General features: G+C 34.6%; 2 protein-coding genes across 2 annotated transcripts; both read right to left on the bottom strand.

Moving 5' to 3' along the window:
* Positions 1–3,470: 3,470 nt before the first annotated feature.
* Positions 3,471–6,114, bottom strand: LOC110598034 (protocadherin beta-5). The gene has a single exon (XM_078046596.1). The coding sequence runs from the start codon at positions 6,112–6,114 to the stop codon at positions 3,727–3,729; it is 2,388 nt and encodes a 795-aa protein (XP_077902722.1). The 3' UTR covers positions 3,471–3,726.
* A 59-nt stretch (positions 6,115–6,173) lies between these two features.
* LOC101954995 (protocadherin beta-5) lies at positions 6,174–25,477 on the bottom strand. The gene has a single exon (XM_078046609.1). The coding sequence runs from the start codon at positions 19,280–19,282 to the stop codon at positions 16,940–16,942; it is 2,343 nt and encodes a 780-aa protein (XP_077902735.1). The 5' UTR covers positions 19,283–25,477; the 3' UTR covers positions 6,174–16,939.
* Positions 25,478–27,836: the final 2,359 nt, after the last annotated feature.

Here is a 27,836-nt window from a genome sequence, read left to right as displayed (position 1 = left end):
CCGGGCTGCGGTACTGCCACAATTGCCTAGAGTAACATTAGATCAATACTTATTTATATTTACTCTTCCTGTCTCTTTCTATTTCTTCCTGTAATTCTGTGATCTGTTTAGGACTCTTTCCTTTTGTTTAATGATTTATACTAAAAGTATTTCTTTTAGTGTAGATATGACTGATTCAGTTTTTATTTGTTTGTATAAAAACATGTTAGAATACCCTGTTTGATGGTTATGTTTTCTGATAATAGAATTCTAGTTTTGGTAAAATTTTCCTTCAGGGTTCTTAAAACATTAATTCTTTGCCTGTTGGTTTCATTGATTTATGTTAAAAAGTTCTTCATTTTACTTATGCTTTTTTAGAAGTAATATGTCGCTTTTGTGTAGTTGCTTTAAAATCTTTTTCATTTTGTCATGAGCAACTTTCCTATAATATGCCCAGTGTACTTTGTTTTTATTTATCCTAATTAAGTTTCTCTTAATATATTGAAGGGAAACCACTTTCATCAGTCTTGTCATTTTTTGTTTAAATATTGCTTATTACACACTCTTACTCTCTCTTATCCTAGGATTATGATATGTATGAGTTTTTCATTATACTCCACATGTTACTAATATGCTTTTCTATATTTTTCATTATTTTTCCATTTGTATTTTTATTTTTTATATCAGCCTAACTGCATACACTGATACTTTATTCCCTTATGTCTATGGTATTAAATCATTTAGTTTTGTGTCAGGTATGATATTTCTTAGTCATAAAACGTATTTCCATTTTTAAATTTCAATTGTTTGATGAAATTCTCTTTATATCTATTTTCTCTATTGTTCCTTATTTTCAGCACATTAGCCATACTTATTTTAACATGTATGTCAATTAATTCAAATATCTGGATTATCCCAGCATTTGAGGGGTTTAGGTTTTTGCTCATTTTATCTGTACCATCCAGTTGTGTGTTTATGTGTTTCCCTGTGCACATATACATGCTTATGCATCAACTAATTTTTTACTGAATGTTGGATATTTATGTAAAACATTGTTCAGGATCAAGATGATATTATCTTCCTACAGGAAAAGCTCACTCTTTCTTCTGGTACCTTGACAGAGCCCTATCTAAACAAACCATTTTAATCAAAACAGGCACTGGGATCAATCAAGATTCTCTGAAGTCCTGATATCTAGCCCTACAGAGTTTTCAGTGGAGAATTTAGTATATCCTCCATGATTCCTTCCTATGAAATCCCAAACTCTAATATTTGTATAAGCAAGAAAAACTTTACTCTGCTTTTCAAGAATTTTCCACTTAAGTTTTTAGTGTTCACTGAGCTGCTCTGAGTTTGACAAATGTTCTGAGGGGAAACTCGTGCTGAGCTTGAATCCTCCAGTCTTCCAAAGGATACTGAAGTTACTCTGTTCCTAACAAAAAACTGTTGGTTGTTTTCAGATTTACCCAATTTCTTTTGGGGAAAATTGACTGTAGGATTTAGTTCTTCTCCCCAGTGATATTCCTTCTCAAAAATCTTAGCCCATTCAGATATTATTATATCATATATTTTCTGCTGCTCCACAGAGATGATTTTTGTCTTATGGCCAGTTTTAAAGGTTGTCTTATGCTTCCAGATAATGCATGTAACCTGAAAGTAGAACCCCAGTAAATACATGCATGTTTTAACTTCACACTTTTAAAATATATTTTGTAACTTTTTATCATAAAAGGAGACTTTAATGTGGTATGGGCCATATTGACTTCAGTAGAATTTCTGCCCTTCAAATAGCACATGTTAAATGCATTACAGACAACAGCAAAATAATTATAAAAGATGCATTTGTAATAGAGGCATTTGAGAAAAAGCATATTGAAATGTGTATCATTATTAGAATATTAGCCTCCATTCTCTATCCTGGTTTGATAACAGTAAAATTGGTGTATTTTCATTTGGTATGCATATTGTGAATATTATCTGGATCATTTTCACTACAAAATCTCAGGAACTAAATTTTAAAATGTTGATCTTTTCTACATTCTGGAGCTATCAACTAGCTAGTAAGGAATGATCCAAACTTTATGAATGCACACACGAATGAGATGGGTTCTGTATGATCATTTGTCCAGTCAAATTAGATTCTTGAGAAGTGAAATTAAATTTTCATGATCTTGAGATAGACTGGTGAAAACTTAAACAAGACTTATTACTTTTCATAGAAAAATATTCATTTAAATAAGTATAATAAATAAGGGAGAAATCAATAATGTTAATTACCATATTTATATCTTGTATATTTGTTTGTATTTAATTCTGGTCTCACATTTAACTCTTCCTCACTTCAACTTTTCAATTAAGTGATGGCTAAAAACTTTGTTTCAAGAATGATTTAAATGTCAGTAATTTTCTTTTTTTATGTCCTCAGAAAAATTATTAATTCAGGGAAAAGCACAAGATTTAATATCCAGTAAAATAATATTTGATATTTATAAATAAATATTACATTATAAAATAAGCTTTTTAACTGTTCATCTTATGCCAGAAGTCCTATAAAATTGTCTTATATCCATATACATTTAACCCATTTGGAATCACACAATCAATTAACTAGGCTTATTTAACAGCTTAGAACTATTATAATTCAGATAAATTCATTACTGTTCAAGCTACCTAAGATCAAAATAATACTTAGTTCATACAAATGTAACTTTGATGTCATTGAAAAATTAAATTTAAATAATATTAAAGAATAAAACTGAAGATAATTAAACATCAAAAAGAAGTTATTATGTTGTCGATAAAGACTGTTCACATCTACAAAGTGCAAAATCTATGATCAGCCAAAAAGAACTAAACAGGACAGCCAAAATGCAGAAGAATTTTCCTGATTTTTGAAAAGCAGGGAGAAACTGCAGAAAAACAGCAAATTCCACTTTATCATCTATTTATAAAGCAAAAGGACAAGGAGATATATGAGGCCCTCAAGAGTCCTGAAATTCTTTGGAGAGATTTGGGACATAATTCAGGCTCCAAGATTATTCTTTGAATATTATTATGTAAAAAAGTGATTTAACAGTTGTTGTTCAGTTTTTAGTTTAGTGAAGTGGATGGCAAATTATATCAGTTTCCCTATAGTTTATCATAAATGACAATTATTTAAAAATTTTAAATCCTAGTATTTATGGAACACTTACAATATTTTAGGTTAAGTACCAACTAAATACATATCATTGCCTTACGTATGTGGTGCTCACAACAGGAAAGGACCACACTTTTTGTGTATAAATATTTTAATGAAGGTAATGTTGACATTCAATTTGAGAAAAACAAGTAGGACTGGGTTTTATGCTCACGGCTACTCAGTGGGCTTAGTCTGATAGTATAGTGAACACAAATTTAGTTAAAGGTGAACACTCTGGTATTGAAATATGAAATTATGTGTTAAAGATGTGTGCCACAAATACATGGAAATTCAAGATTTCATACAAGCCTTTAAATGGTTTATGAAATTTATTAAGTTCATTAAAATAAGAAGTTTTTGATTACTTGCTAAATTTACAATTGGGGAAAACTAACCATTAAGATTAGATCAATTATGAGGAATATACATACTTCGTATACCTAAAAATGCTAATACCAATAACAAGAACAAACTTAGAGCTACCAGGAACATACATAGGTTTGGAATAGTGGTTAGAATAAATTGCAATAGAAAGTTGCCAAAATAGTGAGAATGAAATACAACAATTAGTTGAATACAAAGCTATTTCTGCAGCTGGAATTTTCCTTAACTTCTCTCCCAGCATCCTGAACCAAAAGGTTAGGGAATATGGGCTTCAGGAATTTGAACTCACCAGTCCCAGAGTTTCCACCCAGACACACCTCATACTGGTAGCTCTGAGACAGTGTCCCTGTGCCACTGACATCCACCAGGTGGCCAGGAAAGTGGCCCTCAGGCATAGAGCAGACACCCAGCGGCACCGCCCTGCGCCTCCTGCACAGCCTCACCACCACAAACACCAACACAGAGAAGAGGAAGAGCGATGACACCGATGCCAAGGCGATGACCAAGTAGACAGTGAGCGAGTCCCCCTGCGCGCGCTCGGGCGCCACTTCCGGGAGCGGCAGGTAGGGCTGGGAGAAGCCATCCACCAGCAGCACGTGCAGCGTGACGCTGGCAGACAGCGGAGGCTCGCCATTGTCCTTGACCAGCACCACCAGCTTGTGCCTGGCCGCGTCGCGCTCACTCAGCAGCCTGGAGGTGCGCACCTCGCCATTGTGCGCCCACACGCCAAACAGCCCTGGCTCCGTGGCCTTGAGCAGCTGGTATGACAGCCAGGCGTTCTGGCCCGAGTCTCCGTCCACTGCCACCACCTTGGTGACCAGGTAGCCCTGCTCTGCAGCTCTGGGCACCAGCTCGGTGCAGGGCGCAGAGGCGTTCTGCATTGGGTACAGCAAGAAGGGCGGGTTGTCATTGTCGTCCAGCACCACCACTCGCACCAGCGCCTGGCTGCTGAGCGCAGGCGAGCCTTGGTCTGTGGCGCCCACGTGGAACTCGAATTCCTGCAGGGCCTCGAAGTCCAGCGCCCTCAGCGCGAACAGCTGCCCATTGTCTGCGTTGATTGAGACCAGCGAGGCGAGGGGCAGATGTGGATCCGCCGTGGGCAGCAGTGAGTAAGTGATCTGGGCATTGGTGCCTGAGTCTCTATCTGTGGCCCTAACACTGCCTATGTGCAGAGCTGGTTGGTTGTTCTCATGCACCAATAGCCTGTAGGACATTTGTGTGAAGGCAGGGGCATTGTCATTGACGTCTGAGATGAGGAGGTTTATGCTGTGCTCAGTTTTCAAACTGGGTGTCCCCAAGTCGGTGACTGTGATGGTGATGTTGTACTCTGCTCTGCTTTCTCTGTCCAATGGCCTCTCTGTCACCAAGGTATAAAAGTTCTCAAATGTTGGCTTCAAGAGGAAGGGGAGATCGTTTTCTATGGAGCAAACCATCCTACCATTGTCCCCAGAGTCTGGATCAGAAACGCTGAAAATGGCAACTACAGTCTCTGGGGAGTTTTCTGGGATAGAGCTGCTGAGGGTGGACATGGTTAGCTCAGGAGCATTGTCATTTACATCCACCACTTCTATGGCTACTGTGCATTTTCCCACAAGGCCTCCACCATCTGTGGCTGCAATTTCTACAATATAATGTTGAGTTGCTTCAAAATCCAATGCCCTTTGGAGACGAATTTCTCCTGATTTTTCATGTATTACAAATGGTTGAAAAACTTCATCACCTTGAAATAAAGAATAGGCTACACTCCCGTGTGATCCTGCATCTAAATCTCGAGCAGAGACAATGAGAACTAATGAATTTATGGGACTGTTCTCAGGAACTTGTACCTTATACAAAGACTGTAAAAATTCGGGGGCATTATCATTAATGTCTACCACCTCAATGCGAACTATGACGGTTCCAGACCTGGGCGGCGCCCCACCATCCAGTGCTGTGAGGGTTAAATGAAGCTCAGACTCTTCCTCCCGGTCCAGGGCTTTGTCCAACACCAGCTCTGGGTATTTTCTGCCATCTCCGCGATTGTGAGTAGCAACATGAAAATAGGAATTGGGGCTGATTGCATAGTTCTGAACACTGTTGCTACCTATATCAAAGTCGTGAGCTGATTTCAAAGGAAACATCGTCCCTTGCTGTGCACTCTCTGGGATTCTAAGGATCATTTCCCTGTCTAGGAACTCTGGAGTATGGTCATTTATATCTGTCAGTTGCACATCAACTTTAAACAACTGCACTGGGTTTTCTAGTAACAGTTTGAAATGCAATATACAGGGTTCTGTAGCCCCACACAGCACCTCCCGGTCTAGTTTTTCCTGTAGAAGCAAATTGCCGGTTTTTACATCAAGCTGCAAGAGCTGTTTGCTGCCTTTGTGATGGATTCTCGCACCCCGAGTGGCCAGGTCTCCCACCCTGAGCCCCAGATCTTTTGCCAGGTTGGCCACAGAGTAGCCGCTTTCTGTTTCTTCTGGAATGGAATACCTAATTGCCTCAGAGTCAGCCTCCCACAAAAACAACAGCATAGCAAGAAAAATGACTTGCCTTTTCCGTGGCGTTTTATCTAGCTCTCCCTCCATTGTTCAGACGGGTCCAGAAGGTGCAGTTCCTTTTAGTTGTATGCAATCCACTCAGACGATTTGGTTAAATGTTTCTGTTTTTATGCGCTTGGAACGAAGACCTTTCTGAAGATTTGTCTCCTGGAGCTCACCTAAAATGCCTCATTGTTGTAGGGAGCTTTCAGAGTGCTTCCCAGCTCAAATGCGTCCTTGGTCATCCAGAGCCCATTATTCACACTCTTAGCCTGCAGCGCCACGAGGTGTCCTTTCTTACTATTGCACATAATATTTGCCATTTCATTCCAAATTTTAAATCTGGTGTATATCCATACCCTTTTAAGCCTCAAAAGCGTGCCTTATTTTATCTCCAAGTTATTAGAATTTGTAAATAAATATCACCTGAGTTAATTTTCAGTAAAAGAATGCCTTTAAGAACAAAGTAAACTGATATATTATCTTTATCGTTTTATCTTCATTTGAGTACATAAAGGAACTTTGTGTTTATAATTTATTATTTTTATGAAATTAATAATATTGTATATTGACAAAATTTCGATTTTAAAAAATTACTTTAATTTTGAAATATAACATTCCACCAGAAAAAGTCACAAAGCATAACTGTACAACTCAGTGAAATACTGTTTGTTAAAGGCAGGAATTTAGGTTTAATGCTGTGTGTGTGTGTGTGTGTGTGTGTGTGTGTATTTAATAATCATTTTCTAAAGTTAGACATAACATTAGACTACACTTTGACAATCTCAATAGCATACAAAATAATTTCTCTAATTCAGTCCCAAAGTGGTTCCAAAAAGTCAAAATTTAAATGTTTTCTCTGATATGTGGAAGCTAGTGGCAAAATAGCTGAGGCATTGGGGGTATTCCATCAAAACAGAGGAAAGATCAGTAAAGTAGTGGCAAGAGTAAAATGGAGGGATAGGATGAATCTGACCACACGTACATATGTACATACAGTGAATCTCAAGTCAGTGGATTTTAACAAAGTGTATATACTATTATAAGAATTTTCCAGATTAAAAATTGAAAGTCTACCAAAACCCAAGAATTCCCCTTCTTTGTTTTTATCTTCCCTCCTAAAAGGCAAGCACTATCATGACTTCTACTATCATAGCTATCTCTGCTCTTTTTTGAATTTTCATACAAATAAAGCTATACAGTATTAGCATTTTGTCTATGTTCTTCAGTTAGCATTATATTAAGTGAAATTGTTCTGTGTCATGTTGTTCTAACGTGTTTTGTACACATTGGTTTATATTTTTCAAATGTATGAATATACCATGTAGTTTATACATTCTACAGTGGCTGAAATTGGGGTTTTCCCAGTTTTGAGATTTTTTTTTGTTCTATCACTATGTATGTTGAATATGTTCATAGGATTTGGAATGTTGTGCATTAATGCATGCACATATATTTAGATCTTCAAATATTGTGAAATATTTTTTCAAAAATAGTTATAGTAATGCCAGCAAAGTTTGGGAGTTCCAGTTTCTTCATATCCTTGTCAACATTTGATATTGTCTCTTCAGTTTCAGCCACTCTACTCAGTGTGTGGTAATAGCATATTGTGATTTTAATTAGCATTTCCCTGGTAATTCATGAAATCATACACATTTTCACAAATTTATTGGCCATTAGTTTATATTATCATGAAGAGCTTGTAAAAGTCTTTTGTATATTTTTCTATTTGGGATGTTTGCCTGTTTCCTTCTTATACTGGAAATTCTATATTCTAGAAATATCTTTTTCAAATACGTAAATTGCAAATATGTCTTCCCACTCTATGCTTGTATTTTTTATAATTTTTGAGACCTTAATGGTTACACATAGAACTTGGGTTCCATGATTGTATTTAAAATTTATTATGGTGACATTAATTAAGAAATCTTTAATTTGGTCTGATTTATCAATATATTTTTAGTTAACAGCTTGTGTGTTAAGGTCTGTAAACAAGCCAAAATAACACCTGGTATTTTGCCAGGGGAATGTTAGAGTTCTAAACAAGTCTGGATGGTGCCTGGCAAAATGCCAGAGGGAGTGGTTTGAGAAGAAACAAAAGCAAGCCATTAAGTATGAAGATTCCTTATTGGTTGACTGATCTATCTAGTTTATGCTAATTAAGATAAGCAAAATGTATAAATAGCTCTGTTGTCCTACAATAAACGGCTCCCTCTCCTGCTGTATCGAAGTACACAAGTTATTCGTCACCCCCGGTTATTTTGCTGCAGCCGGACTTCGGCACTTGTGTATACTAGTTGAATCTTTTTCATACTCCAAGGCATAAAGATATTGTTATACATTTTGAAAAACTAATAACTATATTTTGCATGTTGAAAGCTATAATAAATTTTAAATTACTTCAAGTGAATAATGTTAGGGTCATTTTTCCATGTAAATATTCAAATGTCCTTGAACCATTGATTGTGAAGATGATTCTCACTTTTCTGAAATGACATCATTGTCTTAAATCAGGTAACCACATGTTTGGCTCAAGAGCTCAATTTTTTTATTTATTCTGCAATACCACATTTTATTGATTACCATAGCTTTATCATAGTTTGTTATGAGAGGTAAGTCCTCCATTTAAAAATCAATAGACTGTTTTAAAGAGCAGTTTTAGACCCACAAAAAATTAAATCAAAAGACAAAGAGATTTTCTATATACCCCTGTCCCCACAAGTTCACAACCTTCTCCATTATCAACATCCCCTATTAGAGTTGTACATGTCTTAACAATTTGTGGACCTACATCAACACATCTTTGTCACTAACTCTTTAGTTTAAAATAAGGTTCATTTCTGGTACTGTACATTATATGAATTTTTACAAATGTAAATGACATGTATCCACTTTTACAGGGTAGTTTAACTGGCCAAAAATCTTTGCTCCACCTATCTCTTCCTTACCTGAACACACTGGAAACCTCAGATATTTGTACTGTCTCCACAGTTTTGCCCTTTCCAAAATGTCTTGTTGTCAGAGTAGTACATTATAGAGTCATTTGAGAATGACTATTTCACATAGCAATATGCATTTAAATTTTCTCCATGCCTTTTAATGATTTGATAGCTATTTATTTATGTATTTTGGTATTGAATGATAATATATAAAGTCTGAGTGTATCACTGTTTACTTATCAATTTACTTATTGATGGATATTTTTATTTTGACAGTTATGAACATAGCTACTATAAACCTCACCTTGCATGTTTTTGTGTGGATCTAAGTTTTCAATTCCTTTGGATAAATACTAAGAAGCACAATTGCTGCATCAATTGTAAGAGTATCAGCTTTGCAAGAAGATGCCAAACTGTCTTCCAAAGCAGCTGTACCCTTCCTGATCCATCATCATTGAATAAGAATTCCTTTTGCTCCCATCTTCCTCAGCATTTGGTGTTGTCAGTGATCTAGAGGTTGGACATTCTAATGGTTTTATAGTGGTATACCAATTTTATTTTAATTTGCACTTTCCTGATGACATCTATATAGAGCATGTTTTCATCTGATTATTTGCTGTCTATCTATTTTCTTTGGTAAATTTTTGTTATTTTGTCCAGTTTTACATGAATTTTAACAATCTTTGTATATTTTGGATAATAATCCTTTATAATATGCTTTTTGTCAATATTTTCATACTCTGTGACCATTTTATTCTGTCGATAGAATCTTTGGCACAGCAGAAAATTTTAATTTTAATGAAGTTCAACCTAGCAATTATTTCTGTCAGATCATACCTTTAGTGTGATATCTCTAGTTTTATTCTTTTTCAAGATTGCTTTGGTTTTTATTGTTTGGTTGTATTTCCATACAAACTTTATATGCAGTGTTTCTCTTTTCCAAAAGAAATTGGCTAACATTTTGTTTAGGATTTTGTCACATGTATAGACTGGTTGGAGAAGAACTAATATTCCTATCATTCCCATTATTTAGTCTTTCAAGTAGTGAACACTGTGTATTCTTCTATTTAGTTAGATCTTTATTTTCTCAATGATGTTTTGTGATTTTTTTCAGGGTAAAGTTATTATGAATTATTCCTTTTGATTTCTTTCCAGGTACATGATATTTTGAAAACTATTGTAAAGTATATTTAAAATTTTCATTTTTTATTGTTGGTGATTATAAAGACAACTCATATTTGTATATTGTCCTTGTATCCTTGATATTGCTAACTTTATTTAATAATTGCTAATAAATTAGAGATTTTTTCATGCTTTTTATGCAATAATCATCTATTTTGAAAAGAGGATTTCTTCTCTCCCAATCACTGTGCCTTTTGATCCTTCTTTGTCTTTTTCCACTGATTGGGGCCAATAATAAACTACTGAATTGAAGTAGTAAGGGTGAGAATCCTATTCTTGTTCTTGAGCTTTAGAGAAAAGCTTTTAATAAATTACTATTAATGATGTTTATTGATTTTTAACAGACACTATGAAATTCCCCTTCCATTTTCATTTGCTAGCAATTTTACCATTAATGTGTTCTGAATTTTATCAAATGACATTTGATTATCCACTGAGATGATCATTTTATTTTTCATTTTCTCTTAATATATTATTGTTTCCCCCTCAGATATCACTGAAATTTATTTGTTCATTTTTAAAATAAATTTTCTATATATGTTTTTAAAAGAAATTCGTTTGTTATCTTTCTTTCTGATACTGTCAAATTCAGGTGGGATGTCATAACTACTAAAAATTGTGCTGGTGCCCAAATCATTCCAGAAATACCTTTAATTTTTCTATTCAAAGTGATGTAAATTTTTACATAATTATTTGAAAGAATTCACCACTGTGAAGTGAATAGATTTTAATAGCATCTTTCTTTAATAGATATAACTAATCAGATTTTCTATTTCTTCTTCCTTCATTTTTGGAAAACTGGATTTTTAAAGAATATTTTATATAAGTTGTCAAATTTATTGGCATAAAGTTGTTCATGATATTCTCTTTTTATATTTCTAAAAATCTGTAGGATTGGTAAAGATGTTTCTTTTTTCATTCCTAATATTGGGAGTTGGTGTTTTTTTTTTCTATTTTTTTGATTCATCTAAAAGATTTAAATTTTATTTAATATTACAAAGAAATACATTTAGGTTTGTAGAATTTCTCTGTTTATATATTTCCATCTTTTATTTATTTTTGCTTGGGTAAGTGTACCTTTGTTCTTGTGTGTTGGGAGGGGGTGGGGGCTGGGGATTGAACCCAGGGCATTGTGCATGCTAGACAAGCACTCTACAAACTGAGCTATATCCCCAGCCCAACCTTTGTTCTTTGCATTTGATTTGCTATTATTTTTCTTGCTTCTTTACATGAAAGCTTACATGATCTTTCAGTCTTGCTTCTTTAATGTGTGTATTAAAGATTTTAAATTCTCAAGTTCTGTATGTCAAGTTTTTTTAAATTTTGTACACCACTAAATTGCAAAATTCTTTTTATTGGTTCTTTTTAGTTACACATGACATTAGAATCCATTTTGACATTATTATACAAGCATTGAATATATTTTGTTCTAATTAAGACCCTAGTACCTCTCCTTCCCCTTCCCTCTCCTCACCCCCTTCCCTCTTCCCTCTATTGATCTTTTTGCCATTTATCCATAATTTTTTTCTTAAATTAATTTCTTGTTGGATGTACCCAATGGTGAGATTTGCTGTGGTTTATTCATGTACATACATATGAAGATTATGACAGATTAAAAATCAACTTACTCCAGTGATACAGCCACATCAATGTTTACAGCAGCACAATTCACAATAGCTAAGCTATGGAGCCAACCTAGGTGCCCAACAGATGAATGGATAAAGAAAATGAGGCATATATACAAACAGGGTATTACTCAGACATAAAGAAAAATTACTTTATGACATTTGCTAGTAAATGGATGGATCGGAGACTATCATGCTAAGTGAAATAGGTCAATCCAAAAAAAATTAAAGTTCAAATGTATTCTCTAATATGTGGAAGTTAATCCACACTAAGGGGCAGACACAATAGAAGTTCAGTGGAGTATATGCGTCAGTTCTTAAACTTTGCATATTTGAAAATGTTTGGAAATTTCTGCTGTGATTTCAAATTTGATTTGGGTTTTATTAATTAATTTTGAAGCACTTGGGGATTTGTCATATTTTCACTTTTTTCTTTATTCTGCTGTAGTCAAAAAGTATAATGAGTCATCTCAATGTCTTTTATTTTAAAATGAGGCTTATTTTATAACCCAGAATATGGGCAATTTTCATATTTCAAATAAATATGTAACAAAATTGTGTACGCATGAGTGTGCTATGGATGTTGATGTATCTCAATATGTTTTGTGTTATTGATATCTTCAATATTCTTGTATGTGTGTATGTGTGTATATACAGGGGCACATATGTGTTTTGTCTTCTTATTCTATCAGAATTGAGAGGTTTGTGGTTTGTCTACTTTTTATTTGTACTTCATCAATTTGATTTTTTTTACTCTGTAGTAAAAATATTTCTTATGGGGAAATATTTCTCACATATTTCTGTTATATTTTCATATTATTATAAAACATTTCTCTTTCTTCCTAGCAATGTATCTTTCTTTAAAGTCTCCTTGGTCTTTTATGAATATAGCTACACTAAAAGGCTAGTATTTGTAGTACATACCTTATTCCATTTTTAAACTTTCAATTTTCTGTGTTCTATCACGTACACATACATATGATAGCAATATTGAGTTTTTCTTAAATCTGGTGTACAATACTATTAGCTTAATTGTATTATTAATGTAATATTTGATATCTTCCCATTTATAATTAACATCTAATTATTTTTTACTTATCCCAGAAATTTTGTTCTTCTTTTGGCATTCAAATATTTGTTATATAAAAATTTCCCATCAAATAGTTTTTTTAGTTATTCTTTAAGAGGCTATTCAAGAAATCACAGCATGATCTTTGATCTATAAGAATCTAATACAAATTATTGATATGAATATCACTATAATTTTAATTAAAACATTAGGACTCTCCAAATCTGTGCCTCTACCTCTCACATTGTTATTGTTGTTATGAACTTAAATTTAATGCATATTTTAAATCCTTAAAGAAACTACTGATAGTGCCCAGTATAATCAACATTAAATCAATACTCATTTATATTTACCCTTCCTGTCTTTTTATTTCTTCCTGCAAATCTGTGATCCTTTTAGAACTGTTTTCTTTCTGCCTAAATGAATTCCACTGGAAGTATTTCTACTAGTGCAGATGTGACTGTGATTAACTCTGTCAGTTTTTGTTTCTTTGACAACTTCATTGCTGAGGGAAATGTTTGCTGGTGATAGAATTATAGTCTATTAATAATTTTCTTGTCTTTAAAAGCTATTCTTTTTTCTTTTGGTTTCAGAACACATGTTGAAGGTTAGTTTTACCAATGCTTCTTTAAAAGTAATATGTGATATTTTAGGTGATAGCTTTTGAGATTTTTTTCTCTTTGACTTGTATCTTGACTTTTGGTTTTGATTTTTGACTTTTAAAAAATTTTTATCCTGATTGGGTTTCTCTGAGTATCTTGAAGACTTAAAGACACAATTTTGGAAAATTCTTGGTCATTAACTGTTCAAATATTGTTTATTACCACTCTATTCCCTCTTATCCTTCTAGGATTATAATCATATGTAAGTTAGAGTTTTTCATTAATGTTGTTTTTCATTATTTTTGGGTTCCTATTTGAATATTTTATATTGATCTGTCTCACTTCCACTAATCCTGTAGTCTTTTATATCTATGACATTAAACTATTTCAACAGTTTTACATCAAATATTATAATTTTGCAGCTAAAGAATGAATGTCCATTTTAAGATTTCAATTGTCAGGTGAAATTCTCTATACGTCTATTTTCTCTTTTGTTCCTTATTTTTGACATATTATTCATGCTTCTTCTAACATTAATTCTACTATCTAGATTATCTGGAAGTCATTTGTTTTGTGTTTTTTCTCTTGATTTTACTCAGATCATCCAGTTTTGTGTGTAGGTGGCTTGTAACTTTTAACTGAATTCTCGATATTTATGTAAAAAGATGTCTAGGATCAAAGTGATATTGAACCAGGAGGGTTCACTTTTTCCTCTGTTGGCCTGATAGAACTCTAACTAGTCAAATTGGGCTGAAGTGAAAGGCACTTAGTTTAGTCAAGGTTCCTTACTATCCTAAAAAGTACCTTGTCTACAGAATTGTCAATTGAAAAATTGGTATATTTTCTATGCTTCTTCCCATGGCAGATCCCAAACTCTAATCTTCAAATAGTAAAGAAAATTTCATCCTGCTGTCTAAGAATTTTCCACTTGGGTTTGTAGACTTCTGCCCTGGACTGTGCTGAGTTTGACAAGTGACCTGAAAGGGGAAACTGATCCTGAGCTTGAATCTTACAGTCTACTAAAGGCTATGGAAGTTAGTCTGTCCCTGTTAAGAATCTGTTGTTTCCTGACTTAGCAAATTTCCTTGGAAGAAAACTGACTGTAGGACTTAGTTCTCACCCCAAAGCATTCTTTTCAGAAATCTTGAGCCACTCATTTCTTATCCTATCATCTGACCTCTGTTGCTGTAGAGAGGTAATTTCTGATATTTAGCCAATTTTCATGGTTGCTTTTTGCTGCCAGATAATCCATCTAACCTGGAAGCAGAATTCCATCAAATGTATTCATGAGTTTTAACTTAACACTTTAAAAAATACATTTTTGCAACTTTTGATTATGAAGAGACAATCTGAGTGATCTGTGCTATTTGCTTCCCAAAAAGAATGCATTGAACTCACTACATGCTGTGCCTAAAACAACAGCAAAGGAATTACAAAAGTTGTGTATATTTGAGAGACAAAAAAATATTTAAATGGGTGTTATTATTAAGATATTTTTCTTCCATTCTCTATTTTTTTCCTGTGTCCATCAAACTGGCACATTTTATGAGGTATATCATGTTGTGAAATTTTACAGTGTTTGCTGCTAAATTCCAATTAGTGAATTTCAAAAAGTCGATCTGTTCTGTAGCCTTGTGATGGGCTCTTATTGATAAGGAGTGATCCATTCTTTTTCCAAGGATAAAGTGGAATGGGTGTTTATTTGTCCAGTGTCATTTAGGTGATTATATAAATTAGACTAACCTAGCATAAACAAAAATGAACTTGGATTTTTGTGTGTTGAAATATATTGGTAAAACCTTCAACCCTATTTCTTATTATCATACATAAAACTATTTAATTTAAATTTCTAATAAATGGAGAAGTCATTACCATTGACTTCTATATTTGTATCTTACATGTTTGTGTTTCTTTTCTCACTTTTCTCTCTTCCTAACTTAAATTGGAAAGTTATATTTCAAGAATAACAAATGTTAAGTAATTTACCTTTTTTTATTTCATTTTATCCTTAGGGGAAAAAAAGAGTAACTCTGGGGAAAAATTCATGTACTGTAAACTCCAGTAGAATGATATTTGAGATTAAAACACAAATGTGTTTAGATTATAGCAAGCTTTTCAATTGTTCATGTTTTGCCAAAATTCCAAAGAAATTTTCTTATAGTTTTATTCATATAAATTTACTAGTTAGAAATCACATAATTCACCTACTTGGCTTATTGAATAGAACAAAAACAATTATAATTCAGGTAAATTAATTACTGTTCCAATGTATTCAGAAATAAAATATTACTTATTTTAATATATGATGTTAGATATTACATTACTTATTTGGTTACTGCATACCTAGTGGTGACAACGACAAACAAAAGTCTCCTACACTTAAACTTGTATTTATGGGCCAAAAGGAAAGGGTAAGAACATATATGATGCCCTCAGGAGTCCCAAATTCTTTGGAGAAGCTTAGGGTTTATTTCAGATTCTAAGATTATTTTTTAAAGGATTATACCAAGATGTTCTTTAACAGAATTTCTAAAAAAAATTTTTTTTTGCTTTGGTGCTAGGAATTGAAACCAGGCTTAGCATATATGCATGCATGCTCTACCATTGGGTCATGCCCTCAGCCCCTTAACAGTTTCATTTAGTGAAACAAATAAGACATTACAAAGATGTTCTCTTTAGTATTTGTAGATGAGAATTATTTTTAATTTAATATTAATGTTTATGAAAATATAATGCAGTAGATATGCAGTAACAAATGTTTAAGATAATCTCTAACATGTGTTGCTCATAACAGGCCACAGTTTTAGTACAGAGACATTTTAACAAAGTAAATATTTATATACAATTTGGGAGAAAAAAATTATGCCTAAGTATCATGCTTACATTTCTTCAGAGAGCTTAAGTTGGTAGTGTACTCAATGAGAAATGCCAAGATAAATATAAAGAATTTCACCTGGGTGTCAAGATCAGTGGAATACGTGCTTGATTAGCATGCAGGAAATTTGAGCATCTATACCCAGCACCAATGAAATAAAACGAAATTTCAAACACTCTAGAGTTGAAAGAGGAAGTTATATAGTAAACACTGGCACTACAAGTAATAACAATTCAAGGTTTCATAAAAGCTTTAATATTAACTAATTTAAGAAGTTGCTAAAAATAAAATTTGAGCACTATTTGAGTAATTTCTACTTAGAGAAATAGTATTCACCAAGAAGGTCAAATGGGGAGAAAACACATACTCATAAATAGTGTCATTTAAATGCTAATTATAATGAATATCAACCATACACAAAAAATATATTAAGCACTACCAGAGAAAGAATATTGTTGGTATAGTGTTATCAATATTTGAGAAAGGTATTGTAAGAATAGTTGCCCAGATTAATAGATTAACTGAAACAAATACAATAATTAATTAAATACAAAACTATAAAAGTTATTTTGGGGTTTTCCTTAGTTCCCAGTGTTCTGAAGCAAGAGATTGGGGAATATTGGTTTCAGGAACTTGAACTCACCAGACCCAGAGTTTCCAGCAAGACATACCTCATACTGGTAGCTCTGGGACAAGGTCCCAGTGCCGCTAACATCCACCAGGTGGCCAGGAAAGTGGCCCTCAGGCACAGAGCAGACACCCAGCGGCGCCGCCCTGCGCCTCCTGCACAGCCTCACCGCCACGAACACCAGCACAGAGAAGAGGAAGAGCGATGACACCGATGCCAAGGCGATGACCAAGTAGACAGTGAGCGAGTCCCCCTGCGCGCGCTCGGGCGCCTCTTCAGGGAGCGGCAGGTAGGGCTGGGAGAAGCCATCCACCAGCAGCACGTGCAGCGTGACGCTGGTGGACAGCGGAGGCTCGCCATTGTCCTTGACCAGCACCACCAGCCTGTGCCTGGCTGCGTCGCGCTCGCTCAGCAGCCTGGTGGTGCGCACCTCGCCATTGTGCGCCCACACGCCAAACAGCCCTGGCTCCGTGGCCTTGAGCAGCTGGTATGACAGCCAGGCGTTCTGGCCCGAGTCTCTGTCCACTGCCACCACCTTGGTGACCAGGTAGCCCTGCTCTGCCGCCCTGGGTACCAGCTCGGTGCAGGGCGCAGAGGCGTTCTGCATTGGGTACAGTACGAAGGGCGAGTTGTCATTGTCGTCCAGCACCACCACTCGCACCAGCGCCTGGCTGCTGAGCGCAGGCGAGCCTTGGTCTGTGGCGCCCACGTGGAACTCGAATTCCTGCAGGGCCTCGAAGTCCAGCGCCCTCAGCGCGAACAGCTGCCCATTGTCTGCGTTGATAGAGATCAGCGAGGCAAGGGGCAGGTGTGGGTCCTGGTTTGGCAGCAGCGAGTAGGTGATCTGGGCATTGGTGCCTGAGTCTCTGTCTGTGGCTCTGACACTGCCTATGTGTAGGGCAGGGCTGTTGTTCTCGCGCACTAACAGCATATAGGAGGTTTGTGTAAAGTCAGGGGAGTTGTCGTTAACGTCAGAGATGACAACAGTTATGCTGTACTCGGTATTCAACCTAGGTGACCCCAAGTCAGTGACTGTGATGGTGATGTTGTACTCTGCTCTGCTTTCTCTGTCCAATGGCCTCTCTGTCACCAAGGTATAAAAGTTCTTAAATGTGGGTTTCAAGAAGAAGGGGAGATCGTTTTCTATGGAGCAAACCATCCTACCATTGTCCCCAGAGTCTGGATCAGAAACGCTGAAAATGGCAACTACAGTCTCTGGGGAGTTTTCTGGGATAGAGCTGCTGAGTGTGGACATGGTTAGTTCAGGAGCATTGTCATTCACATCCACCACTTCTATGGCCACTGTGCATTTTCCCACAAGGCCTCCACCATCTGTTGCTTCAATTTCTATGATATAATGTTGGGTTGCTTCAAAATCCAATACTCTTTGCAGATGAATTTCTCCTGTTTTTTCGTGTATTACAAATGGTTGAGAAACTTCATCACCTTCTAGTAAAGAGTAGGATACACGCCCATAAGTTCCTGCATCTATATCTCGAGCAGAGACAACGAGAACTAAGGAGTTTATGGGACTGTTCTCAGGAACCTGTGCCTCATACAGGGACTGTAAAAATTCGGGGGCATTATCATTGATGTCTATCACTTCAATGCGAACTGTGACAGTCCCAGACCTGGGCGGTGCCCCACCATCCAGCGCTGTGAGAGTTAAACTGAGCTCAGGCTCTTCCTCCCGGTCCAGGGCTTTGCCCAATACCAGCTCTGGGTATTTTCTGCCATCACCGCGGTTGTGAGTAGCAACACGAAAATAGAAGTTGGGGCTGATTGTGTAGTTCTGAACACTGTTGCTACCCATGTCCAAGTCCTGAGCTGATTTCAAAGCAAACACAGACCCTGGCTGGACGCTCTCTGGGATTCTAAGGTTCATTTCCCTGTCTAGGAACTCTGGAGAATGGTCATTTACATCTATGAGTTGCACATCAATTTGAAACAACTGCACTGGGTTTTCCAGTAACAGTTGGAAATGCAATACACAGGGTTCTGTAGCCCCACACAGTACCTCCCGGTCTAGTTTTTCCTGTAGAAGCAAATTGCCGGTTTTTACATCAAGCTGCAAGAGCTGTTTGCTGCCTTTGTGATGGATTCTCGCACCCCGAGTGGCCAGCTCCCCCACCCTGAGCCCCAGATCTTTTGCCAGGTTGGCCACAGAGTAGCCGCTTTCTATTTCTTCTGGAATGGAGTATCTAATTGCCTCAGAGTCAGCCTCCCACAAAAACAACAGCATAGCAAGAAAAATGACTTGCCTTTTCTGCGGGGGTTTTGCTAGAGCAGTCTGCATTGTTCAAATCCGTCCAGAAGGTGCAGTTCCTTCAACCCGGTATACAATCCACTCAGATGATTTAGTTAAATAAACTTGAGTTAAATATTTTTTTTTCTGGCATGCACTTAGGACGATTAGTTCTTCGAAGATCCGTCTCTTGGAGTTCATCTAAAATGCTGCCTTCTTTTGTGGAGCTTTCAGAGTTCTGATTCCCAGCTCAATGGCGTCCGTGGCATCCAGAGCCCATTATTCACACGCTTAACCTGCAGCGCCACCAGGCGTCCTTACTTATTATTGCTTTTAATATTTGCATTTCAGATCAAATTCTAAAGCTGGTATGTATTAGGAACCTTTAATCACAAAAGTACCCTTAATTGTATATCCTAGTTATTAGATGTTCTAAATAAACGTTTTCTGAGTTGATTTTCAGTGAAAGAATACTGTAAGAACAGACTGATGTGATATATATGAGTATTCTCTTCATTTTCTTTTAAAGAACGTGAAAGTTTCTTTTGAAGAAACATTTCTTGTGGGTTTATAATTCGATTGTATTTAGGAAATTATAATGGATATCTAAAAAAATTTCTATTCACAAAATTTTCATTTTGAAGTATAACATGCCAACATAAAATATCACAAATCATAAGTGTACAAGCAAGTACATTTTAAAAAATTAAACATAGGGAAAGATTTTGGCTAACTGATATCCTTTTTTCCTCTTGTATGTACTTCACACTCATTCTTTTTATTTATATATAAGATTACAATACTTTTTGATATAATGACAAAGGCATGTAAATAATTTTCTCCTTCAGCCTCCAAAGTCAATTTGAATATTTGCTGTCGTATGTAGAAGCTAATGGAAAAATGTCTGGAAGAAAGGTGTATTCCATCAAACTAGAGGAAAGATCAGTAGAGCAGTTGGAGGGGAGGAAGGTGGGATGGGTTGGGCAGTAACAGTGGAATGAATCTGACCAATCTTTCATATGTAAATATATGAATATACCACAGTGAATATCAACTCAGCGAATTTTAACAAAGTGTATACACTTCTATAAAAATATTCTAGATTAAAAGTTGAAACACTACCAAGATCCAAGTACTCTCTTTATTTCATTGTTTTTACTCTCCCTCCAAAAAGATAAGCACTATCCTGATTTCTATTATCATAGTTATCTCTGCCTTCTTTTGAACTTTTATACAATAAAGCTATAGAGTTTTACTGTTGTTGACCTTCATTCAGTATTCTATTAAGTAAAATGACCAGTGTCATCTTGTTCTAAGTTGTTTTGTTCTTGTAGATTTGTATTTATTCAGATGTATGAATATACCATGATATTGTTGTACATTCTCCAGTAGCTGAAAATTTGAGTTTTTTCAGCTTTGACGGTTTTTTTTTGGGGGGGGGCGTACTACCACAATATATATTGAATATATTCATAGACTTTAGATTGTTGTGCATTAATGCAAGATATATATTTAGATTTTGTAAATATTATGAATTATTTTTCAAAAGTAGTTGGAGTAATACCAGCAAAGTATGAGAGTTCCAGGTTCTTCATATCCTTATCAACATTTGGTGTTGTCTTTTCAGTTTTGACCACTCTACTGAGTGTGGTAATATCATTTGTGGTTTTAATTAGCATTTGCAATCACCCAAGAAATCATGCCCATTTTCAAAATTTATTGGTCATTAGTATACATTCTTTTGAAATTCTTGCTATTTGGGACATTTTCCTGTTTCCTTATTAGTCTGGAGAACTTATCTTCTATATTCTGGAAATATCTTTTCAGACACATGTGTTGCAAATATCTTTTCCCATTCTATGCTTTTACTTTTTATAATTTTAAGAGCTCAATGATTATACATAGTAGTTGGGATCTATGCTTGTATCTAAAATTTATTATGGTGACATTGATCAAGAAATATTTAATTTGGCCTGATTTGTCAATATATTTTATTTAAAGCTAATAGTTTGTGTGTACTGGTTAATCTTTTCCATATTCCAAGGCATAAAAAATTCTTATGTGATATATTTTCACAAACTAATAACTATACTTTGCATGTTGAATGCTATAATTAATTTTAAATTACTTTTTTCAAGTGAATAATGTTGGGGTCACTTTTTTCATGTGAATACCCAAATTACTTTGCACTATTTACTAAAAGATGATCTCCATTATTTCTAAAGTGACATCATTGTCTTAAATCAGGTGATCACATGTCTGCTCAAGTATTTAATTTTTCTCTTTGTTTATCCTACATAACACATTTTATTAATTACTATGGGGTTGTCATAGAGTTTGTTATATGAGAGGTAAGGCCTCCATTTAAAAAACAATAGACTAAGGGGAAGGAAAGACAGCAGAATAAAATAGACATTATTATTGCTGTGTGTATATACGTGACTGCATAACAAATGTGATTCTGCAACCTGTACACTCAGAAAAATGAGAAATTATATCCCACCTGATTCAAATATATGATATGTGAAGATCATTGCACTGTCATGGGTAACTAATTAAAACAAATAAAAAAACAATAGGCTATTTTAAAGAGCAATGAGACCCACAGAAAAAATAAATCAGAAGGCAAAGATATTCTCACCTTCCCCTCCCCACACATGAACAACCTTCAAATTTGGCTATGTTATATTTTCATTTTCATTAAACTTAGTGAATTTTTAAACTTCACTCAAGACCAATTCTTTGATTCGTGGATTATTCAGAAGAGTGACCAAGGGGATATTTTCCTGTTACCTTTCCTGTTAAGGTCTGTAGACAAGTCAAAATAACACCTGGTATTTTGCCAGAGAAATGTTAGAGTTCTAAACAAGGCTGGATGGTGCCTGGCAAAATGCCAGAAGGAGTGGTTTGAGAAGTAACAAAAGCGAGCCATTAAGTGTGAAGATTCCTTATTGGTTGACTGATGTATCTAGTTTATGCTAATTAAGATAAGCTATACAAAATGTATAAATAGCTCTGTTGTCCTACAATAAAGGGCTCCCATTCCTGCTGTATCAATGTACACAAGTTATTCGTCATTCCCCGGCTATTTTGCTGCAGCCGGACTGTGGCACTTTCCTTTATTGATTTTTTTGTTTGACTCTACTATAGTTGGAAATTCATTCTGTCTGATTTTACTTTTAATTTGGCTGAGGTTTATTCTACCACTTAGTATGTGGTCTATCATGTATATATCCTGTGAGCATTTGAAAAAAAATTGTATTCTGTGTTTGTTAGATGGAGTATTCTATAAATAGAGATGAGATGTCATTGGTTGATGTTATTGATAAGTTCTGTATCTCTGCTAGTTTTCTGACTCATTTATCTAATTTATCAAATAGATATTGAGAGAAGGCCATGGTAGTCTCCAACTGTAATTGTAGATTTGTCTATTCCTCCTAATTCTGTCAGTTTTTGCTCCACATTTCTCGAAGCTTTCAGGTATACACATTTAGGATTCCTGCATTTTCTACTTTTATCATTGTATTATGTATCATCCTACCTCTGGTAATTTTCTTTCTTTGATAGCAACTCTATATGACATTAATATAGCCATTACTGCTTATTAATATTATTATAATATTATTTATATTATTATAATATTTTAGTTATTTTATTTTATTTATTTATTATAATATTTTTCCATTTTCACTTTTAGTCTGCCTGTATTTGAAGGTTTTTATAGAGCATATATAGTCATGATTTCTTAAACCCATCCTTTCAATATCTTTGCCTTAATGTGTTTAACTATTTACATTTAATATAATTATTGATGTTAGAGCTTGAGCCTGCCATTTTATTTTATTTTTTTCTGTTTGATCTCTGCTTTTTGTTTTGTTTTCTTTTGTTTGTGGTGCTAGGGATCAAACCCAAGACCTCATTCAAGCTAAGCAAAGACTTCTGAAGTTCTGTTTCTCTTTTTCCTAATTACCTGTGAATTATTAGAATACTTCCTTATTATTTCATTTTGGTATGAAATAATGCCTTTCATTGTATCACTTTGTATATCTCTTTGACTGGTTGTTCTACGTATTTTATACACACACACACACACACGCACGCACGCACGTTAGTTTGCTAGTGTCACCATTTTACCATTTAAAGTGGAGAAAATGTACTTCATTTTACCCTTTTCAATTTATAATATAATCATCTTAGATATTTCCTCTATGTACATTTAGAACTACATCAAGCAATTTTGAATAATCATCCACTATACTTTGGAAAACATAAAAAGTGAAGGAAAGTCTTATTTTATTTACTTATATATTTATTTCCTGTGCTCTTTCTTTTTTTCTCAGTGGTGTTAAGATTCCTTTTAAAAGTTGTTTCCTGGACTGGGGTTGTAGCTCAGTGGTAAAGCGCTTGCCTAGCATGTCTGAAGCACTGGGTTCAATTCTCAGCACTGCATATAAATAAATAAAATAAAGGTCAATTGACAAAAAATAATAATACCACATTTTTAAAAAGTTGTTTCTTTCCAAATATCAGAGAAAAATTCAACCTTTGGTTTTTGGGGTTTGGCTTATTTCACTTAGCATGATAGTCTGGGGTGGAAAATGGAAGTTCAGTAGATTAGAAAAGGGGAATGAAGGGAAGGGAGTGGGGATAGGAAAAGAAAAGAAAGTGGAATGAATCTGACATGCCTTTCCTATGTACATATATGAAGACATGACAGTCAACCTCTCCATTGTGTATACCTGCAAGAAATTAATTTTTTAAAAAAGTTGTTTCTTTGGTTGTGGAGAACCTCCTTTAACCCCTCTTTTATGAGTAGGTCTACTAGCAATAAAATCTTTGGAGGATATTCAAACTTGGTATCAGATCTTGGATTAACAGTTCTTTTATTTTATCATTTGAATATTTTTTAGTAGGGGGGATTGGACTCAGGAACACTCTACCATTGAAAACATCCCCAGACCTTTTTATTTTTTATTTTTAGAAAGGATCTCACTAAGTTGTGGAGGCTGGCATTAAACTTGTGATCCTCCTTCCTCAGCCTCCTGAGTTGCTGGAATAACAGTTATGTGCCACCATGCCAGCTATCCTCTATGGTTTTTGAAAAAAATCTACTGTCATTCAAACAGTTACTGTCTTATAGATAAGGTATCATTTTTTTTCTCACAGTTTTCAAGGTATTTCTGTTACTCTTGGTTTTCAGATATTTGAATATGATTATCTCTTGGTGTGGATTTCTTTGGGTTTACTTTGTTTAAAATTCATTTGGAGTTTTGATTTTTCATTTATTTCATTATTTCATTTATTTTTCATTTATTTTAACTATGTTCATAATTTTTGAAGCATTTCATGAAGTCTGTTTTGGAATTTTCTTTCAGATAATGCTAACATTCCTGCAATCTTGGCATTAGGGTATCTATTAGTTGTCTATTACTTTCGCTTAAGATTTACTGATTATTGACATGACCCAAATAGTGCATTCCTTAATCCTTAGCACCATATAAAAAGAAATTAAATAAAGGTATTGTGTCCAATTACAACTTAAAAAAAGGAATCATTCAGAGAAGATAAGATATTTAGTGGAAATTTTGGAATCCCAGATTAGAGTCTTTTGCATCTGGGCATTTCAAGGGTCACTTCTTGAAAAGAGCTCCCTGCCGATTCATCACAGCCCACCAAAAAGTCACATCTGATATTATAAACCTGGCCCTTGCACTGCCTCTCACAAAGCACTTTCTCAGAATTTTTACTTAACAGAGGCCTGAGTGGAGCCCAGCCTATAATACAAAGGCAGAGAATATATATAAAAACATCAGCTGCTTTAAATAATCTATCCAGTTCTTTCTTACATATAAACAGATAACCGGGGAGAACAAGACATAAGAAAAAAATTAATTTGTACCAAAAAAGAACTGAAAGGAAAGGAAAAGAATAATGTACTCTGTAGGAAACAGATAATTCAAGAAATGAAGTGAGTTATAAAACATCTGAAATGATACCATATTAAAGATTCCATCAAAACAAAGTTCCTAGGGATTTAAATATAACACCAAAAATTAACAATTCACTAGAATGAACTCAAAGTGAGAGACATCAGAATATAAAGTAAATATAATCAAACATTAATATAAGACACATAGAGAAATAATTACGGATGTTCAATAATCTGACAAGTTCAAATCTCAGAAATAACGGTATAAACTTAGGGATACAATTATTAATGGAATAATGGTAGAAATGAAATTTCTTAGAGGTAAAAATATATGAATTGTGGGAAAACATAAGTACATGAGGGTTCAGAAAATGAATGAAAAAGAATATAACAATATTGTGAAATTCAAATCTCCTAATAGATAAAATTCTAAAATTTGAGAGGGAAGGAAGGAGAGAGAAATTACATATATTATTTTGCATATACATATAATTTATATTATATGTAGGAGAGAGAACAAAAAGGAACAAGAATCATATTGGGTAAGATTTCTTATAAAATTGTAGAAAAATAATCAATAGATAAATGATTTTAAATTTCATAGCAAGAATTCTCTATCCACTGAATCATCAATTGAGTAGGAGGGAAAACTAAGTACATTTTCAGGCATGTAAATACACAGAAAGTTTTTCTATACATACTCTTAGAGGATTTGAGGATGTACTATAGCAAAAGAAGGGAATGAAAAAGGAAAGAAGGGGATGAGGGTCCCATCACACAATGAAATTAAGTAGGAGAGAATGAAGACCAGAGAGCAGTTTGGTACAGATGCAGAGAACATTTAATTCTAGTAGAAGCAAAAAGATAGAAGGCTCCAGGTAGGAAATATGAGAAGCTGAATTCATGATTGAGATTTTGAAAAACTGTGAAGATGAGATAGGGTTAACTCAAGAAGTTTAAAAGGTGAATCTATTTTATCTTGATTTTAGGAACATTCTGTTTTCAATAACACAGGAAGCACAATGTTAGATCCAAAGAGCAGGTATGATAGTCCTTATCCCAAGTACTATGGCTACATAAGGAACAATATTTTGAGAGAGAATCAGCCACTAATAACCAGGGACTGTCCTGACACTCTCAGGTAGGTCAAGATCTCCATTCAGAACATGAACTATCTCACCCAACACCAATATCAAAAAAGACCTTGGTGATTCTGATTGAGCAAGATGAAAATAAAATTACTCCATGGTTGAGCACAAGCCAAAATAAGAATATTGTTCAAATCAGGACAATGACCAAAGACCTCCACTTCCTTGCAAATATGAGTGAATGTTGCTTTTTCACCAATTATACTTTCATTTCACCTTGTTCTCCTCAATTCCTCAATGAAATTTAGTGAAATAGCTAATCATACCTTTCTTTCCCATTTTCTTAAAGCATCTAATCCAGAGCTAACCCTTACTTCCTTAAACCCTTTCCAAAATTTCCTATCACAAACTCAAATCCTAGAACTCCTTTATAAGTAGTACAAAAGTAATCCTGTTACTAAGGTGATCCACAGTTTCCTATTTTCTACAGTTTTCGTTACTACAATGAGTCAGTAACCCAAACTTTGTTTTGATAAAATGTGTTCTTGGTAATCTTTGATTGTAGGGAATTATAATTTATATTGTCACAAAAAGTAAATTTCAAATACGTATTTTCAGTTTCTAAAACATATCTATAGAAAAGACGTGTTTAAAGACAGAGGGAGATTGTAAAATATAAGGGAGACATTATGAAAGAAAGAATAAGAATGTCTGCATTTTATTCATACAAAAAATCAGTGAGGCTATTGTCAATTGATAATAAATGGACTTTTCAATTTGACAAGAGAAGTACCTAAAATAATAATATAGGCTATATGAATAACAAATAACTGAAGGGTTTTTTTAGTTCAGTACCCAGAAATCATAACAATAAATTGTCTAAAGAAAAAAGTTTGAAAAATTCTTACTCATACAGTTTGTAGGATTGCCATAACAAATGCATCAGAATGGGTGGCTTAACCGACAGGTATTTATTTTCTCACAGTTCTGGAGGATGTAAGTCTAAGGTCAAGGTGTTGTCAGGATTTTTAAATTCTGAAGACTCTCTCCTTTCCTGTAGATGATGATCTTATTCCAGCAACTTGACATGATCATCTCTGTGCAACATGTGTCTGTCTTTTCTCCATGTCCTAATTTACTTTTATAAAGAGACCAGTTTTATTGGTTTAGGGCCTACACAAACCACCCAATATTAATGTAATTCTCTCTTTGTAGGCCCCATATCTGAACAAGGTCACATTCTGAGGTAGTAGGACTTCAGATTTCATATGGCAGGGATGGGAGCTCAATTCAACCCAAAACAATTATAAATATATTAACTAATATTAAGGAAGTAAATGTTATAAGATTTTTTAAAGTATTTGAAAGTGCTAATGGACTAAAATTTAAAAAACAGACAATACCACAAGTTGACAAAAATAAGAAGGAATGGGTACATCCACACATTGTCAATAGTGTAAATGGCTCAACCAATTTGGGAAATAACCACTAACTGAATATGTGTCTACTACATGAGCAGCAATTCTACCCACCCCCCAGGTGTACATGTCCAAAAGAACTTCATATATTCATCTTGTCAAAAGATATG

This window comes from Ictidomys tridecemlineatus, chromosome 1 (genome assembly GCF_052094955.1).
Source record: "Ictidomys tridecemlineatus isolate mIctTri1 chromosome 1, mIctTri1.hap1, whole genome shotgun sequence".
NCBI lineage: Eukaryota > Metazoa > Chordata > Mammalia > Rodentia > Sciuridae > Ictidomys > Ictidomys tridecemlineatus.
Note: the sequence above shows the minus strand (reverse complement) of the source record. Positions and strands in the feature narration are given on the sequence as shown.